General features: G+C 42.6%; 1 protein-coding gene across 1 annotated transcript in view; it reads right to left on the reverse strand.

The window, feature by feature from the left end:
* LOC139561426 (basement membrane-specific heparan sulfate proteoglycan core protein-like) overlaps positions 1 to 16370 on the reverse strand; it is a 165177-nt gene extending 148807 nt beyond the window's left edge. Inside the window, 9 exon segments of the mRNA XM_071378501.1 lie at positions 146 to 409; positions 1538 to 1819; positions 2009 to 2272; positions 3676 to 3954; positions 4057 to 4329; positions 5092 to 5373; positions 5494 to 5763; positions 5927 to 5971; positions 16177 to 16370. Coding sequence (XP_071234602.1) covers positions 146 to 409; positions 1538 to 1819; positions 2009 to 2272; positions 3676 to 3954; positions 4057 to 4329; positions 5092 to 5373; positions 5494 to 5763; positions 5927 to 5971; positions 16177 to 16207 — 1990 coding nt within the window. The 5' untranslated portion in view covers positions 16208 to 16370.
* Between the last annotated feature and the right edge of the window lie 3925 nt (positions 16371 to 20295).

Consider the following 20295-nt stretch of genomic DNA (forward strand, 5'->3'; position numbering starts at 1 on the left):
TCAGCTGATGCTGTAACATTGTGATAAAAGTATATTTTACATATGTTGACTCCGTTCAGTTAGAACATACAGTGTATGCAATTAGATTAACGCTCATTGGCTCTAAATTTAGAAAGCCCAGATTGAAGACAAACAGTGAGCTCACCAGTGACGATGATGGGGAGAGAAAAGCTGTGATATGACTTCTGGGGCCGACCTCTCCTCGTCCCAACACACTGGTACTGACCAGCCTGGTCAGGGAGAGAGATGGTGATGGTTTTTCTGGTCTGACTGGGAAGCTCTTCGTTGTATCTGAACCAGCGGTACGTCCAGGCTGTGTAGTCTGATATGTCACACTGCAGAGTGACTGTCTCTCCAGGGTAGAGGAGACCCTGTGGAGTGACTATCTTCACTGAGGCCGTGGGCAGAGCTGTGGAAACAGTTATATGAAGACAAATGCAGTCAGAGCAACAATCTTTCCAAAGTAGGATCTGACTTCAGTAAGTAGTACGGTAACTGTTATTTTAAACATATAAACTGTATATGCAAAAGTATGTGGACACCCTTTCAAATTAGTGGATTCAGCTTTTTCAGCCACACCTGTTGCTGACATGTGTATAAAAGCAAGCACACAGCCATGCAATCTCCATAGACAAACATTGGCAGTAGACTGGCCTTACTGAAGAGCTCAGTGACTTTTAACGTGACACCGTCATAGGATGCCACCTGTCTAACAAGTCAGTTTGTCAAATTTCTGCCACGCTAGAGCTAACCAGATGTGCTGTTATTGTGAAGTGGAAACATCTAGGAGCAACAACGGCTCAGCTGCAATGTGGTAGGCCACACAAGCGCACAGAACGGGACCGCCGAGTGCTGAAGTGTTGAGCACGTAAAAATTGTCTGTCCTCGGTTGAAACACTAACTACTGTGTTCCAAACTGCCTCTAGCATCAAACTCAGCACAATAAATGTTCGTCTGGAGCTTCATGATATGGGTTTCCATGGCCGAGAAGCCGCACACAAGCATAAGATAACCAATACAATTGAGCAGGGTACAGTTCAGTAGAGCACAGTACAGTAGATTAGGGTACAGTACAGTATAGTGCAGTACAATAGAGTAGGGTACAGTTCAGCAGAGTACAGTACAGTAGAGCACAGTACAGTAGAGCAGGGTACAGTTCAGTAGAGTACAGTACAATAGAGTTGGGTACAGTTCAGTAGAACACAGTACAATACATTAAAGTAGAGTACAGTAGAGTAGGGTACAGTTCAGTAGGGTACAGTACAGTAGAGTGCAGTAGAATAGGGTACAGTATAGTAGAGGACAGTGCAATAGAGTAGGGTATAGTTCAGTAGAGCACAGTACAATGGAGTAGGGTACAGTATTGTACAGCAGAGTAGGGTACAGTTCAATGGAGCACAGTACAATAGTGTAGGGCACAGTATAGTAGAGTAGTAGTATTGTTTTGGTGAAAATACTGTCCCAATAATTTAATTAAGAATTCTGACACAATATAAATAGTGGCCATCTTTATGACAAAAAACACAAAGTAACTCACCTTTTACAGTGAGAGTAATAGCATTACTAGGTTGTGAAGATGTGGGTCTAGACACTCTGTTCCCTTCACACCAGTACTGACCCTGGTCAGACACATCAGCTCTACTGATGGTGTGAGAGACTCCAATGTTACTGTAACCAGACTGGGATACTACATTATCATTCCTGTCTTTGTACCACTGATAGATCCATCTACTGTCAGACCCTACTGAACACGTCAGAGTAACTGTCTCTCCAGGGAACACAGGATTTGGCTCTACAGTCAGTGAAGCTTTGGGCAGAGCTGAGGAAACAGAGCAGAAAACATCTGGATACCTGCCTGGTGATTCAGCTGATGCTGTAACATTGTGATAAAAGTATATTTTACATATGTTGACTCCATTCAGTTAGAATTTACAGTGTATGCAATTAGATTAACCCTCATTGGCTCTACATTTAGAAAGCCCAGATTGAAGACAAACAGTTAGCTCACCAGTGATGATGATGGGGAGAGCTGAGCTGAGATATGACTTCTGGGGCCGACCTCTCCTCGTCCCAACACACTGGTACTGACCAGCCTGGTCAGGCAGAGAGATGGTGATGGTTTTTCTGGTCTGACTGGGAAGCTCTTCGTTGTATCTGAACCAGCGGTACGTCCAGTCTGTGTAGTCTGATATGTCACACTGAAGAGTGACTGTCTCTCCAGGGTAGAGGAGACCCTGTGGAGTGACTATCTTCACTGAGGCCGTGGGCAGAGCTGTGGAAACAGTTATATGAAGACAAATGCAGTCAGAGCAACAATCTTTCCAAAGTAGGATCTGACTTCAGTAAGCAGTACGGTAACTATTATTTTAGACATATAAACAATAAATACAAAAGTATGTGGACACCCTTTCAAATTAGTGGATTCTGCTTTTTCAGTCACACCCGTTGCTGACGTGTATAAAACCAAGCACACAGCCATGCAATCTCCATAGACAAACATTGGCAGTAGAATGGCCTTACTGAAGAGCTCAGTGACTTTCAACGTGACACCGTCATAGGATGCCACCTTTCTAACAGGTCAGTTTGTCAAATTTCTGCCAGGCTAGAGCTAACCCGGTCAACTGTAAGTGCTGTTATTGTGAAGTGGAAACGTCTAGGAGCAACAACGGTTTAGCTGCAATGTGGTAGGCCACACAAGCGCACAGAACGGAACCGCCGAGTGCTGAAGAGCGGAGCGCATAAAAATTGTCTGTCTTCGATTGAAACACTAACTACTGCGTTCCAAACTGCCTCTAGAAGCAAACTCAGCACAATAAATGTTCGTCGGGAGCTTAATGATATGGGTTTCCATGGCCGAGAAGCCGCACACAAGCATAAGATAACCAATACAATAGAGCAGTGTACAGTTCAGTAGAGCACAGTACAGTAGATTAGGGTACAGTTCAGTAGAGTACAGTACAATAGAGTAGGGTACAGTTCAGTAGAGCACAGTACAGTAGAGTAGGGTACAGTTCAGTACAGCACAGTACAGTAGAGTAGGTTACAGTACATTAGAGCACAGTACAATAGAGTAGGGTACAGTTCAGTACAGCACAGTACAGTAGAGTAGGTTACAGTACATTAGAGCACAGTACAATAGAGTAGGGTACAGTACAGTAGAGCAGTATATGGTAGTAGTAGTGTTTTGGTCAAATAGATGTCAATGTTTGGGGTCTTGGAGTGTTGGAACCCCCCTGTTGTCTATACATCTCAATACTCTACACTTTTTCCTGAAGTGTCCACTACCCACATGGTGGTCCTCTGTAACACAGTTGGTAGATTATGGCACATGCAACATTAACATGTAGATGTGCTGCCCGTGTTGTAACAGACATCATAATGTCACAGATACAAAGATGAAACCTCTATATAAATGTTTTCCTTTATGTTCAAACATCAAGTTTATGAGTCAGTGTTTGGGACAGACTCCTCTCCATAGAAATAGGTGTATGAACAATGACTCTGTTCTATACTAAAATAACAATATGTTTGTTATTGTTTAACAGAACAACAGAAAATATTTCACTGTCCCAATCATTTTAGAACTCATTGTAACTAAGAATTCTGACATGCAGACTATGATTGACTCAATATAAATAGTCAACAACATCAATGAAGCACAACAAAGTAACTCACCTTTTACAGTGAGAGTGACAGGAACACTTGGTTGTGAAGATGTGGGTCTAGACACTCTGTTCCCTTCACACCAGTACTGACCCTGGTCAGACACACCAGCTCTACTGATGTGAGAGACTCCATTGTTACTGTAACCAGACTGGGATACTACATTATCATTCCTGTCTTTGTACCACTGATAGTTCCAGCTACTGTCAGACCCTACTGAACACATCAGAGTAACTGTCTCTCCAGGGAACACAGGGTTTGGCTCTACAGTCAGTGTAGCTTTGGGCAGAGCTGAGGAAACATGTCACAGTTTAGACATATTACCTAAACTGGATACATGAGTAGCTGTTTCAAATTACACTGTTATAGTGATACTGACTATAGTGAATTTACCAGTGACACTGATGGTGATGTCATCACTGGGTTGTGACCTCTGGGGCTGATCTGTCCTCAGCCCCTCACATCTGTACTGACCAACCAGACCAGTCTGAGTGGTGTGGATGGTGATATCTATGGCTTTACTGGTCTGACTGGGAAGGTGTCGGTTGTTTTTGTACCAGTAGTACCTCCAGTCTGTGTAGCCTGGTACGACACACTGCAGACTGACTGTCTCTCCAGAGTAGAGGAGACCCTGAGGAGAGACACTCACTGAGGCCACAGGCAGAGCTGTAGAAAGACACATGAATTTAATTGATTCATACATAGAATCTGCTCTATCATGATTAAATGTAGTTAGTTGTTTCATACATAGAATCCGCTCTATCATGATTAAATGTAGTTAGTTGATTCATACATAGAATCTGCTCTATCATGATTAAATGTAGTTAGTTGAGTCATACATAGAATCTGCTCTATCATGATTAAATGTAGTTAGTTGATTCATACATAGAATCTGCTCTATCATGATTAAATGTAGTTAGTTGATTCATACATAGAATCTGCTCTATCATGATTAAATGTAGTTAGTTGAGTCATACATAGAATCTGCTCTATCATGATTAAATGTAGTTAGTTGATTCATACATAGAATCTGCTCTATCATGATTAAATGTAGTTAGTTGATTCATACATAGAATCTGCTCTATCATGATTAAATGTAGTTAGTTGATTCATACATAGAATCTGCTCTATCATGATTAAATGTAGTTAGTTGATTCATACATAGAATCTGCTCTATCATGATTAAATGTAGTTAGTTGATTCATACATAGAATCTGCTCTATCATGATTAAATGTAGTTAGTTGATTCATACATAGAATCTGCTCTATCATGATTAAATGTAGTTAGAGCACCAATCTTTCCAAAGTATGATCACCATACTTCTTTAATTAAACAAGTCTTTGTTTTTCTATCATAACTATGAATACTGACACACAGACCATGATTGTCTTAATATAAATAGTGTATATCTGTATGACACTACTCACCATTGACAGTGATAGTGACAGGGTCACTGATGGATGAAGAAGTGGGTCTGGACTCTCTTTTTCCCTGACACCAGTAGGGACCCTCATTCACTGTTGCCCCATTGATGGTGAGGGTGTCTCCTGTTATAGTGTGATTTACAGACTGGAATACTACATTATCATTCCTGTCTTTGTACCATTGATAGTTCCAGATACTGTCAGACCCTACTGAACACATCAGAGTAACTGTCTCTCCAGGGAACACAGGGTTGGGTTTTACAGTCAGTGTAGCTTTGGGCAGAGCTGAGGAAACACACAGCAGATGTTTTTACAACAACTAAACAGCATCCTTAAAATTGTGTCCAATGTCAAGTGGTTATAAGAATGGAGGCACTTATGTAAATGAGAAATAAGATGACGTACCTGTCACTGTCAGTCTGACTGCATCACTCCATTTAGAATGTTGCTGCTGATGTGAACCCAGACATACATAATCACCACTGTCGGAAATCTCAGCAGCACTGACCTCATGTTCATTCTTCGTACTGGAGGAATCAGAATTACCATTCTTGCGCCATGTGTATTTCCACTCAGTGACTCCTCCCCCCTGTATGTCACATCTGAGAGTGACAGACTCTCCACTGAATATCTGGGAGCTGTTGGGGTGTATGGTCAGAACAGCCTTCACCACTCCTGCTCAAAATCAAACCAGGATGACACAATTGCCTTTCACATGTTATTTCAAAACACTAAAACTCAAAATATGTCCAGCCAAAATCAACTTTAAAAATCACAAATAAAGAAATAGGATGAAGCATTTAGAGATGGAGGCTTGATGAAGTGAACAAATATCTACCATCATCATCTTCAGAGTGTCCAGAGTTGATGAGTGTATTCAGCACTACAACAAAGAAAGTCACATTGCACCAATATTAGCTTGAAATAAATAACAACATGCCATATTCAGGTTACTGATTACCACATCTGTCCTGTACTTATTTTTAAGGTGCATTCTGAGATTTCTAATTAAATGTTTGCACATTTCAATTAATCATATCCATTAATTCTTGAAGAGTATCACTTTTAATTGCCCCATTATGGAAAAAACTAATGATAAGTGGGAAATTAAATGTTTTGGAACACTTCACGTGTGATGATATTTCACATGTGGACTTTCACATGTGATCACATAACCTTTCACATGTGAAATCATGTAAAACCATGTCGTTTTGGAACACTTCACATGTGATATTTCGGGTGCGTTTGTAAATTCTCTCTGGAGTGCCAGAGAGTGCTCAGAGTATGCTCTGGGCGGTTGTAAATTCAGAGCAGTGTCAGATTGTCCATTCATAAATTCAGAGTGTTTTGCTCTCGGAGCGTTTAGTGCGCACACTGGACGTTCTGGCCGAGGATTAGGGTTGATCCAAGAGTTCTGACTTCACAACGGCAGTCAAGCACCAAAACTAACTGGCTAAAGTTAGCTAACTTGCCAGCTACTTCCAGTATAAATGAGAGAACACCTCACTCTGACCATTTTACTTGTCCTATCTGTCATGTTTTGTCATTGAGTATCATGTCTTGTCCCTGTGCTTCCCTTCTATTCGTTTCCCTCTGCTGGTCTTATTAGGTTCTTTCCCTCTTTCTATCCCTCTCTCTCCCCCTTCCTCTCTCCCTCTCTCGCTCTCTCTCTCTATCGTTCCGTTCCTGCTCCCAGCTGTTCCTCATTCTCCTAACTACCTCATTTACTCTTTCACACCTGTCCCCTATTTTGCCCTCTGATTAGAGTCCCTATTTCTCCCTCTGTTTTCCGCTTCTGTCCTTGTCGGATCCTTGTTTGATGTTTGCTGTTCTGTGTCCTTGTTCCGCCCTGTCGTGTTTTTGCCTTCTTCAGATGCTGCGTGTGAGCAGGTGTCTATGTCAGCTACGGCCTGTGCCTTCCCGAAGCGACCTGCAGTCTGTGGTCGCGTCTCCAGTCGTTCCTCTCTACTGACGAGAGGATTTCAGTTTTCCTGTTTTGGATTTACCTAAGATAATATCCAGGAGTATCGTTTTTTGTTTAAGACTGGAATAAAGACTCTGTTTCTATTAAGTCGCTTTTGGGTCCTCATTCACCAGCATAACAGAAGGATCCGAACCTAGAATGGACCCAGCGACTACGGATTCTCGCAACACTGCCGTCGAGTTCCAGGGAGCAATGCTCGGCAGACACGAGCAGGAATTGTCTGCTGCTCGTCATGCCGTTGAGACCCTGGCCGCTCAGGTCTCCGACCTCTCAGGACAGTTTCAGAGTCTTCGTCTCGTGCCACCAGCTACTTCCTGGTCTTCCGAGTCTCCGGAACCTAGGGTTAATAACCCACCATGTTACTCTGGGCAGCCCACTGAGTGTCGCTCCTTTCTCACCCAGTGTGATATTGTGTTCTCTCTCCAGCCCAACACATACTCAAGAGAGAGAGCTCGGATCGCTTACGTCATATCACTCCTTACTGGTCGGGCTCGGGAGTGGGGCACAGCTATCTGGGAGGCAAGGGCTGAGTGTTCTAACGATTATCAGAACTTTAAAGAGGAGATGATAAGGGTTTTTGATCGTTCAGTTTTTGGGAAGGAGGCTTCCAGGGCCCTGGCTTCCCTATGTCAAGGTGATCGATCCATAACGGATTACTCTATAGAGTTTCGCACTCTTGCTGCCTCCAGTGACTGGAACGAGCCGGCGTTGCTCGCTCGTTTTCTGGAGGGACTCCACGCTGAGGTTAAGGATGAGATTCTCTCCCGGGAGGTTCCTTCCAGCGTGGACTCTTTGATTGCACTCGCCATCCGCATAGAACGACGGGTAGATCTTCGTCACCGAGCTCGTGGAAGAGAGCTCGCGTTAACGGTGTTCCCCCTCTCCGCATCTCAACCATCTCCTCCCACCGGCTCAGAGACTGAGCCCATGCAGCTGGGAGGTATTCGCATCTCGACTAAGGAGAGGGAACGGAGAATCACCAACCGCCTTTGCCTCTATTGCGGTTCTGCTGGACATTTTGTCATGTCATGTCCAGTAAAAGCCAGAGCTCATCAGTAAGCGGAGGGCTACTGGTGAGCGCTACTACTCAGGTCTCTCCATCAAGATCCTGTACTACCTTGTCGGTCCATCTACGCTGGACCGGTTCGGCTGCTTCCTGCAGTGCCTTGATAGACTCTGGGGCTGAGGGTTGTTTTATGGACGAAGCATGGGCTCGGAAACATGACATTCCTCTCAGACAGTTAGGGAAGCCCACGCCCATGTTCGCCTTAGATGGTAGTCTTCTCCCCAGTATCAGATGTGAGACACTACCTTTAACCCTCACAGTATCTGGTAACCACAGTGAGACCATTTCCTTTTTGATTTTTCGTTCACCTTTTACACCTGTTGTTTTGGGTCATCCCTGGCTAGTATGTCATAATCCTTCTATTAATTGGTCTAGTAATTCTATCCTATCCTGGAACGTTTCTTGTCATGTGAAGTGTTTAATGTCTGCTATCCCTCCTGTTTCTTCTGTCCCCTCTTCTCAGGAGGAACCTGGTGATTTGACAGGAGTGCCGGAGGAATATCATGATCTGCGCACGGTCTTCAGTCGGTCCAGAGCCAACTCTCTTCCTCCTCACCGGTCGTATGATTGTTGTATTGATCTCCTTCCGGGGACCACTCCCCCTCGGGGTAGACTATACTCTCTGTCGGCTCCCGAACGTAAGGCTCTCGAGGATTATCTGTCTGTTTCTCTCGACGCCGGTACCGTGGTGCCTTCTTCCTCTCCCGCCGGAGCGGGGTTTTTTTTTGTTAAGAAGAAGGACGGTACTCTGCGCCCCTGCGTGGATTATCGAGGGCTGAATGACATAACGGTTAAGAATCGTTATCCGCTTCCCCTTATGTCGTCAGCCTTCGAGATTCTGCAGGGAGCCAGGTTCTTTACTAAGTTGGACCTTCGTAACGCTTACCATCTCGTGCGCATCAGAGAGGGGGACGAGTGGAAAACGGCGTTTAACACTCCGTTAGGGCATTTTGAATACCGGGTTCTGCCGTTCGGTCTCGCTAATGCTCCAGCTGTCTTTCAGGCATTAGTTAATGATGTACTGAGAGACATGCTGAACATCTTTGTTTTCGTTTACCTTGACGATATCCTGATTTTTTTCACCGTCACTCGAGATTCATGTTCAGCACGTTCGACGTGTACTCCAGCGCCTTTTAGAGAATTGTCTCTACGTGAAGGCTGAGAAGTGCGCCTTTCATGTCTCCTCTGTCACATTTCTCGGTTCTGTTATTTCCGCTGAAGGCATTCAGATGGATCCCGCTAAGGTCCAGGCTGTCAGCGATTGGCCCGTTCCTAAGTCACGTGTCGAGTTGCAGCGCTTTCTCGGTTTCGCTAATTTCTATCGGCGTTTCATTCGTAATTTCGGTCAAGTGGCTGCCCCTCTCACAGCTCTGACTTCTGTCAAGACGTGCTTTAAGTGGTCCGGTTCCGCCCAGGGAGCTTTTGATCTCCTCAAGAAGCGTTTTACATCCGCTCCTATCCTTGTTACTCCTGACGTCACTAAACAATTCATTGTCGAGGTTGACGCTTCAGAGGTGGGCGTGGGAGCCATTCTGTCCCAGCGCTTCCATTCTGACGATAAGGTCCATCCTTGCGCTTATTTTTCTCATCGCCTGTCGCCATCGGAACGCAACTATGATGTGGGTAACCGCGAACTGCTCGCCATCCGCTTAGCCATAGGCGAATGGCGACAGTGGTTGGAGGGGGCGACCGTCCCTTTTGTCGTTTGGACTGACCATAAGAACCTTGAGTACATCCGTTCTGCCAAACGACTTAATGCACGTCAAGCTCGTTGGGCGTTGTTTTTCGCTCGTTTCGAGTTCGTGATTTCTTATCGCCCGGGAAATAAGAACACCAAGCCTGATGCCTTATCCCGTCTCTTTAGTTCTTCTGTGGCTTCTACCGACCCCGAGGGGATTCTCCCTGAAGGGCGTGTTGTCGGGTTGACTGTCTGGGGAATTGAGAGACAGGTAAAGCAAGCACTCACTCACACTGCGTCGCCGCGCGCTTGTCCTAGTAACCTTCTGTTCGTTCCTGTCTCTACTCGTCTGGCTGTTCTTCAGTGGGCTCACTCTGCCAAGTTAGCTGGCCACCCCGGCGTTCGGGGTACTCTTGCTTCTATTCGCCAGCGGTTTTGGTGGCCTACTCAGGAGCGTGACACGCGCCGTTTCGTGGCTGCTTGTTCGGACTGCGCGCAGACTAAGTCAGGTAACTCTCCTCCTGCCGGTCGTCTCAGACCGCTTCCCATTCCTTCTCGACCATGGTCTCACATCGCCTTAGACTTTATTACCGGTCTGCCTTCGTCTGCGGGGAAGACTGTGATTCTTACGGTTGTCGATAGGTTCTCTAAGGCGGCACATTTCATTCCCCTCGCTAAGCTTCCTTCCGCTAAGGAGACGGCACAAATCATCATTGAGAATGTGTTCAGAATTCATGGCCTCCCGTTAGACGCCGTTTCAGACAGAGGCCCGCAATTCACGTCACAGTTTTGGAGGGAGTTCTGTCGTTTGATTGGTGCTTCCGTCAGTCTCTCTTCCGGGTTTCATCCCCAGTCTAACGGTCAAGCAGAAAGGGCCAATCAGTCGATTGGTCGCATATTACGCAGCCTTTTCGAAACCCTGCGTCTTGGGCAGAACAGCTCCCCTGGGCAGAATACGCTCACAACTCGCTTCCTTCGGCTGCTACCGGGCTATCTCCGTTTCAGAGTAGTCTTGGGTACCAGCCTCCTCTGTTCTCGTCCCAGCTCGCCGAGTCCAGCGTTCCCTCCGCTCAGGCTTTTGTCCAACGTTGTGAGCGCACCTGGAGGAGGGTCAGGTCTGCACTTTGCCGTTACAGGGCGCAGACTGTGAGAGCCGCCAATAAACGTAGGATTAAGAGTCCTAGGTATTGTCGCGGTCAGAGAGTGTGGCTTTCCACTCGTAACCTTCCCCTTACGACAGCTTCTCGCAAGTTGACTCCGCGGTTCATTGGTCCGTTCCGTGTCTCTCAGGTCGTCAATCCTGTCGCTGTGCGACTGCTTCTTCCGCGACATCTTCGTCGCGTCCACCCTGTCTTCCATGTCTCCTGTGTCAAGCCTTTTCTTCGCGCCCCCGTTCGTCTTCCCTCCCCCCCCCCCCGTCCTTGTCGAGGGCGCACCTATTTACAAGGTACGGAAGATCATGGACATGCGTTCTCGGGGACGTGGTCACCAGTACTTAGTGGATTGGGAGGGTTACGGTCCTGAGGAGAGGAGTTGGGTTCCATCTCGGGACGTGCTGGACCGTTCGTTGATTGATGATTTCCTCCGTTGCCGCCAGGGTTCCTCCTCGAGTGCGCCAGGAGGCGCTCGGTGAGTGGGGGGGTACTGTCATGTTTTGTCATTGAGTATCATGTCTTGTCCCTGTGCTTCCCTTCTATTCGTTTCCCTCTGCTGGTCTTATTAGGTTCTTTCCCTCTTTCTATCCCTCTCTCTCCCCCTTCCTCTCTCCCTCTCTCGCTCTCTCTCTCTATCGTTCCGTTCCTGCTCCCAGCTGTTCCTCATTCTCCTAACTACCTAATTTACTCTTTCACACCTGTCGCCTATTTTGCCCTCTGATTAGAGTCCCTATTTCTCCCTCTGTTTTCCGCTTCTGTCCTTGTCGGATCCTTGTTTGATGTTTGCTGTTCTGTGTCCTTGTTCCGCCCTGTCGTGTTTTTGCCTTCTTCAGATGCTGCGTGTGAGCAGGTGTCTATGTCAGCTACGGCCTGTGCCTTCCCGAAGCGACCTGCAGTCTGTGGTCGCGTCTCCAGTCGTTCCTCTCTACTGACGAGAGGATTTCAGTTTTCCTGTTTTGGATTTACCTAAGATAATATCCAGGAGTATCGTTTTTTGTTTAAGACTGGAATAAAGACTCTGTTTCTATTAAGTCGCTTTTGGGTCCTCATTCACCAGCATAACACTATCAGAGTTGGTTAAGCTGTTTTCATGTTATCGAGAGCGTTGGTGACTGTAACTGTGCTGCTTATTTAAACTTTTTTCCGATGTTTTCTGAAACTGGCCATATTCAACGGGTGTTGAGCGTTCGTAAATTCATCAGTTATTTTGCACACTAAGATGTTGAGTGCTCTGAAATCGGAGTAGATAGCCAGAGTGAATTTACCTTTTGGTTCACGGCATTCTGATCATCCTGCGATACCACAAATAATTACTGATTTCACCTATGTTCCTACAGTTAGGACTTCAAAGTAAATCTCAGCTTTGTTTAAAATACACTCAATAAAGCCTATTATATTTATCATAGTTATTCAGGAGTACATTCAGGAGTACATTCAACTACATTCAACATTAGACAATAATACAGAAAACCTCAAATTGCTTAATTCAGTAAATTAAATCAATGATGACAGAATAGTCAGATTAACTAAAATAGCAGTGCAGATGTCATTATTTTGCAGAGATGTATTATAGGTAATTCATCTGTAGGGGACTTCTTAGAACGTTACAGACTTTGTAGCGCAGCAGAAATATCAGCGTTTCTCAAACCCAGAGGTTGTGAGTTAAATCCCAGGTGGGTTCATATTGAAAGTCAGGACTAAGTGATCATGTCGAATGTGAAGTGTATCACTTACCTAATAACCCCCATACCTTTCAATTACATCCCTTACAAAAAAAAACTTATATTTTCACATGTGAAATAGCTGTTTTCACATGTTGAGCTGAAATGTTAACATGTGAACGTGTAGTTGTCATGTCTAGTTTCATGGTATCACGTTAAAATGTATCCCCGTGTTGTCACATTTATTTCATGAGATCATGTGTTCACGTGCTAAAATATTTTCACATGTGTAGTTTAATATTATCACATGTTGTGATAACAACCCTGGTGTCATGGCAAAATTCCCAATTCCATCATCTCCCCCTCATTCCTGATTGGCATAATACATTGTCTTCAGAATGTATTCACACCCCTTGACTTGTTCACATTTTGTTGTGTTACAGGCTGCATTTCAAATGGATTACATTGATATGTTCTGTCACTGGCCTACACACAATACCCCATAATGTCAAATTGGAATTATGTTTTTCGAAATGTTTACAAATGGTTTAAAATGAAAAGCAGACATTTCTTGAGTCAGTAAGTATTCAACCCCTTAGTTATGGCAAGCCTAAATAAGTTCAGGAGTGAATTGTGCTTAGTAAGTCACATAATAAGTTGCATGGACTCACTCGTGTTTAACATGATTTTTGAATGACTACCTCATCTCTGTACCCCACACAGACAATTATCTTTAAGGCCCCTCAGTCGAGAAGTGAATTTCAAACACAGATTCAACCACAAAGACCAGGGATGTTTTCCAATGCCTCTCAAAGATGGGCACTTATTGGTAGATGGGTAAAATAAAATAAAAAACAGACATTGAAAATCCATTTGAGCATGGTGAAGTTAGTACACTTTGGATGGTGTATCAATATATAGGATATAGATGTCCTTCCTCACTATGTTGAGGCCAATGATGACTTTAAAACTGTTATAGAATTCAAAGGCTATGATAGGAGAAAACTGAGGATTGATCAACAATATTGCAATTACTCCACAATCCTAATCTAATTGACAGGGTGAAAAGAAGGAAGCCTGTACTGAATATAAATATTCCAAAACATGCATCCTGTTTGCAACAAGGCACTAAAGTAATACTGCAAAAAATACGACAAAGCAATATACTTTTTGTCCAGAATACAAAGTGTTATGGTTGGGGCAAATCCAATGCAACACATTAATAATGACTACCACTCTTCATACTTTCAAGTGGTGACTGCATCATGTTATGGGTATGCTTGTAATCGTTAAGGACTGGGGAGTTTTCAGGGAAAAAAAGAAACAGAGATAAGAACAGACAAAATCCTAGAGGAAACCTGGTTGTCTGCTTTCCATCAGACCCTGGACATGAATTCACCTTTCAGCAGGACAATAACCTAAAACACAAGGCCAAATCTACATTGGAGTTGAATGATTTGCCAAATTACAGTTATGGCATAAATCTACTTGAAAATCTATGGCAAGACCAGAAAATGTTTTTCAAGTAATGATCAAAAAACCAATTTAGAGATTGAATAATTTAAAAAAGAATAATGGAAAATATTGCACAGTCCAGGAGTGGAAAGCTCTCAGAGACTTACCCAGAAAGACTCACAGCTGTAATCGCTACCAAAGGTGATTCTATAAAGTAATGACTCAAGGGTGTGAATACTTATGTTAATGAGATATTTCTGTATTTTTTTCAATACATTTGCAAACATTTCTAAAAACATGTTTTCACTTTGTCATTATGGGTATTGTGTGTAGATGGGTGAGAAAAATACATAATTTAATACATGTTGAATTCAGGCTGTAACACAACAAAATGTGGAATTAGTCAAGGAGTATGAATACTTTCTGAAGGCACTCTATCACTCCTCACCTCTCCACCTAATAGCTGATGTGTGGTGAGCGTTCTGACACACAACTGGTTGTCTTGCATCACTCAGGTGGGTGCAACACATTGCTGGTGGATGAGGTGAGTTTCCCCCTACTATGTAAAGCGCTTTGAGTAAGTCAGTAGAAAAGTGCTATATAACTCCAATGAACTTTTAATTTTGTTATCACAGTAACTTCTCATAAGATCACGTGATAACATGAGATCACATGTGAATTTATGTGTTTTTTCCATAAGGGTAGTGCCACTGTCTTATCCCATGATAACACAAAATAAACTGCTATTTTATGACAATGTTGGTTAACAATGTCAGTGTAAACAAACACTGCTAACTTAATGCCAGACCCTAAATTAGGATAAAAAGCGTATTTTAGTTTTCATGTATTTTTCCCGATGTGTAGACAATTTAGACATTGCAGCTGGCCCATCTACTGGATATCGATCAACTCTGCCTCCAGCAAAAGATTAATCCCAACAAACATCCACCTACCGTTCTGGATACAGAGAAAGTACGGAGACCAAATACTCCAAAACACCATTCAATCTCTTAGTACAGTTTACTATAACTGTAGAGAATGAACTCTCAACCATTTACAATAATCACAACTTGATACTAGAACACATCCAACAAATATAGCATTTTGCATTCATTGTCATTGACAGCACATTTTGCAACCACTGAGTTAGAGCTACTCTTTAGTTCCTGAGTGGTGACCTGGTTAAATGCACACCACACCACCACACTACCCAGGTCTGCATGGCATCTGCTATACAAGCTCAGGTTCTCACAGAGATTCAACATCAATGTAGGATGGTCACTCACTCTCACATCACATACAGGTGTAGGATCTTAGTTTGACCTACATTTTCAGTGCAAAACAAACAGGATTTGAAAAACGAGTCAATAATGTTGCTTGATTGGTGGTTAGGCTATTAGCAGGCCTAAGTAGGCTACAAGAAAAGTGAAATACTGTTAAAGCTGCAATATGTACGTAACTTTTTGAGCGACCCAACAAAAGTCACATAGAAATGTGAGTTATAGATAAGTCATTCTCATTGAAAGCAAGTATTAGAACCGGTAGATCTGTTCTATGTGCACTTCTATGCTTTCCGTTTTTCAGTTGAGTTTTTGTATATTTTACTTTTGGTTTTGTACACCAGCTTCAAACAGCTGAAAATACAACATTTCCACTTATGGAAAATATATTTTCAAAGCGGTTTAGATGGTACAATGATTCTCTACACTATACTTGCTTCTTTTCTCACAAAAACTGAAATTAGGCTAAATATAAGCAATTTAGCAACCAGGACATGACGGAACATTTCTGTGGTGCATCTTTAATCTATTATTGTGGGTTTTCAGTTAATTCATGTAAATCACAAAGCTCATCTGCATCTCCTGTGGTGCAGGAAAATTCTCAGCTGCAAAAGTTTGATCAAATTAAGATCCTACATATGTAGACCTACACCGTATTTGCTGCAATCCCACTTTAGTGCCATTTACTAAGCATTTGCACTGTTTTCTCAATAAGAGATAAAACATCCCCCAAAACCTAAAGCATGAAACTGTCTTAATTTACATCAGGTAATTAGTGTTCATACACAAACACACTAATTCTGTACTTACCGAGTAACACACAGAGCAAGGTGTGCTCCATTCTGTCCTGATGATGATCTCTGAACTACAGTTCTTCTGACAAACCCCTCTACCTCCTATATGACGACAGATGGATTAGTTCACGTCTCTTTACCGACACACAGAGAAATAGAGAGAAGCATTCTACAGAAATGTACGAAGACTGCAGGAAAAAAGGGTAGCGGTTAAAGCCGTGTTTATTTTTTGACAAACTTCTGCTTATGGTTAGCTACATTGCCTCACTGGTTCCTTCCTCATTATTGGAAGAAAGGAGGATGAACGGGAATAGAGACCTGAGATGAGTTGAGAGCTTGTGGTTTGATATAAGAATGTGGAGAAGTTTGTTACATTTGCATAGATAGATAGATAGATAGATAGATAGATAGATAGATAGATAGATAGATAGATAGATAGATAGATAGATAGATAGATAGATAGATAGATAGATCTACCAGTTGCAGCCACCCCTCCCTTCGTACACACACACACACACACACACACAGCTGTTTAGTAGTAACGTGTCAAAACCACAGTCAGCTACCTGATTCTTCTCAGGGGTTTGGTGGTTGACTTGTTCATTAGTCAGATGGTTTTGTTATAAGGGATATGTTTAGTTAGACACTGTCTACACACAGTATGACTTTGTTGATGGGTTATTTATGGTTGTGTTTTAATTTGTTTGTTTATGTGATCAGTCTAATTGATCATGAATTGTGCACGTGTGTGTGTGTGTGTGGTTTGTGTGTATGTGTGTGTGGTCTGTGTGTATGTGGTGTGTGTATGTGGTTTGTGTCTACTGTATGTACTGTATGTGCGTGTGTACATCAGAGGAAAAGCTGTGGGGAGTTCATTACAACAGACCAGAGAGGTGTTTCAAAACTGTGACTGGGTTTCCAGGGTAAAGTGTTAAGTGTTAAGTTTCATTTTCATTCATTTGGTATAGCCAGGTAAACATCTGGGGTTTCTTATCACCCCCTTCAGGGACAGGCCTGTAACTACTCCACATTCTAGTGGATCACAATATAGAAAGTAATATGGTTGTTGGTCACATAGCAACAGCATAAGCCCTCAGTCTACTGGTTCTGCCCTCTTATTCCTTCCTCTCTCTATCTCATCATAACAGTACAGACATGGAACACTACTGTATGGGTTCATATCAGTAGAAGTCAATCTGAATGTGGTTTACAACACACCGTCTCCATTTTAAGTTCCATGGTGGAACACTCATCTGGCTCCTATAACAACTACTGAAAACATTTTACAAAAGACTTACATGTTGAAAACTGATTCCTGCCGTAAAACTTTATTTTTGCAAAATACTTAGACAGTATTTCTAAATTAATATAAGACAAAAATGGAGATTAAAGGTTGACTCAGTGATTTAACTTAGATGTAGAAAGTAAACTGCATAGTGGTTCATTTTCCACAACAACTAAGAGTGTTGAAGCATGAGGCTCAACTTCTCCTCTGTTTTGGTCCTGTGACTTCCAGACTGTGAACATGAAATGAACCCGTGCATATGTGCAGATACTGTGTGTGACTGTGTGAGAGTGAAGTCCTGCATCTCGCTCATCTCAACATCTACAGTGGTACTCGTGGTAACATAATTTCTACCTTTGATATAAAAATAAGCATTAAAGCTGCATTATGTAAATATACACACTACCGTTCAAAAGTTTGCAGTCACTTAGAAATGTCCTTGTTTTTGAAAGAAAACCACACGTTTTGTCCATTAAAATAACATAAAATTGATCAGAAATACAGTGTAGACATTGTTAATGTTGTAAATGACTATTGTAGCTGGAAACGGCAGATCTACATAGGCGTACAGAGTCTCATTATCAGCAATCATCACTCCTGTGTTCCAATGGCGCAATGTGTTAGCTAATCCAAGTTTATCATTTTGACAGGCTAATTGATCATTAGAAAACCCTTTTGCAATTATGTTAGCACAGCTGAAAACTGTTGTTCTTATTGAAGAAGCAATAAAACTGGCATTTTTTAGACTAGTTGAGTATCTGGAGCATCAGCATTTGTGGGTACAGGCTCAAATTGGCCAGAAACAAAGACCTTTCTTCTGAAACTTGGCAGTCTATTCTTGTTCTGAGAAATGAAGGCTATGCCATGTGAGAAATTGCCAAGAAACTGAAAATCTCGTACAACGCTGTGTACTACTCCCTTCACAGAACAGAGCAATCTGGCTCTAACTAGAATAGAAAGAGGAGTGAGTTCAGAGTTCCTCTCTCCAGTGTTTGTGTTATTTTGCCCATCTTAATATTGTCTTTTTACTGGCCAGTCTGAGATATGGCTTTTTCTTTGCAACTCTGCCTAGAAGGCCAACATTACAGAGTCACATCTTCACTGTTGACATTGAGACTGGTGTTTTGTGGGTACTATTTAATGAAGCTGCCAGTTGAACACTTGTGAGGCATATGTTTGTGTACTACTAGTGTGTGTGTGTCTGTCTGTGTGTGTATGCACACTTTCATCCACATGTGATTGCGTGAGTGTTTATGGGATTTGAACGAGTGAGTATGTGTGTGTTGAGGGCCTTCTTCCTCTTCTGGTCTCCACTCTGAAAGAGAACTTGGTGAACTCTGAGAGAACTCTGGTGAAATTGTCTACTCTGATGTTACATTCAATCAGCACCAGGACCAAGATACTGGAGCAGAAAGTGAAGTTTCTAAAGGTGAGTCTCTCCTACTCTTTATTCTCTCTCATTTATATAGTTTAATTCATTTTCAAACATACGTTTACAATACTACATTTAATCATTTTGGGAGGTGGGGGGTGGAGATTATATTTCAACAAGAATATGGAACAGAAGAAGGCTGAATAAACTGAGTGTATAAAACATGACGAACACTTGCTCTTTGCAAGACATAGAATGACCAACTTAATCCAGGTGAACGCTATGATCAATTATTGATGTAAATTGTTAAATCCACTTCATTCAGTGTAGATGAAGGATAGGAGACAGGTTAAAGAAGGATTTTTAGCCCTTGAGACAATTGAGACGTGTATTGTGTATGTGTGCCATTCAGAGGCTGAATTGACAAGACAAAAGATTTACATTTCGGAATATTATATTCGGGTTTTAACTTCGGGTATTAAGTGACAGGCGCACCGGTTTGTGTCAAGAACTGCAACACTGCTGGGTTTTTCACGCTCAAAATGTTCACATGTGTATCAACAATGGTCCACCATTGACACCTTGCAAGACCCCTGTATGTATAAACATACTATAATAATATGCTAAAATATTGAATTTGGTCTTTACTACTACAGCCCATAGAAATGCAATGAATAACACATTCATAAATGCCAAAAAAAGAGTCAAAGAACAAATCATGAGGAATAAGGTTTTGAAGTGTCTGTCCATCAGTATATCTAGGACACATATTTATCCCCCTTTTTTTCCCACAAAACTAGCTCCATACTTCCATTAGTTTTTATAGGTTACCCGAGAATCCCGTATAGAGTCCCGTGACACTTGTGGGGGTCGTAGAGCAAGACAGAGAAACCCATTGTGTCCTTGATAGTCATCCATTTCCATAGTGGGGTCATTAGTTTGTAACCCAAACGGTGCAGACGGTACAGACATGTTGATATAGTTGATTGTGAGAGAGGAACTATACTGAACAAACATATAAATGCAACATGCAACAATTTAAAAGGTTTTACTGAGATACAGTTCCTATGAGGAAATCAGTCAATTGAAATCAATTCATTAGGCTCTAATCTATGGATTACACATGACTGGGAATACAGATATGCATCTGTTGGTCACAGATACCCCAAGAAATGGTCCTCACAATGGGCCTCAGGATCTCGCTACGGTATTTTTATTCATTCAAATTTCCAATCGATAAAATGCAATTGTGTTCGTTGTCCGTAGCTTATGACTGCCCAAACCATGACCCCAACCCAATCATGGGGCACTCTGTTCACAACATTGACATCAGCAAACTGCTCGCCAACACGACACCATACACATGGCCGGTTGGACAGACTGCAAAATTCTCTAAAACGACGTTGGAGGCTGCTTATGGTAGAGAAATTAATATTCAATTACCTGGAAACAGCTCTGGTGGACATTCCTGCAGTCAG

The sequence above is a fragment of the Salvelinus alpinus genome, chromosome 31 (genome assembly GCF_045679555.1).
Source record: "Salvelinus alpinus chromosome 31, SLU_Salpinus.1, whole genome shotgun sequence".
NCBI lineage: Eukaryota > Metazoa > Chordata > Actinopteri > Salmoniformes > Salmonidae > Salvelinus > Salvelinus alpinus.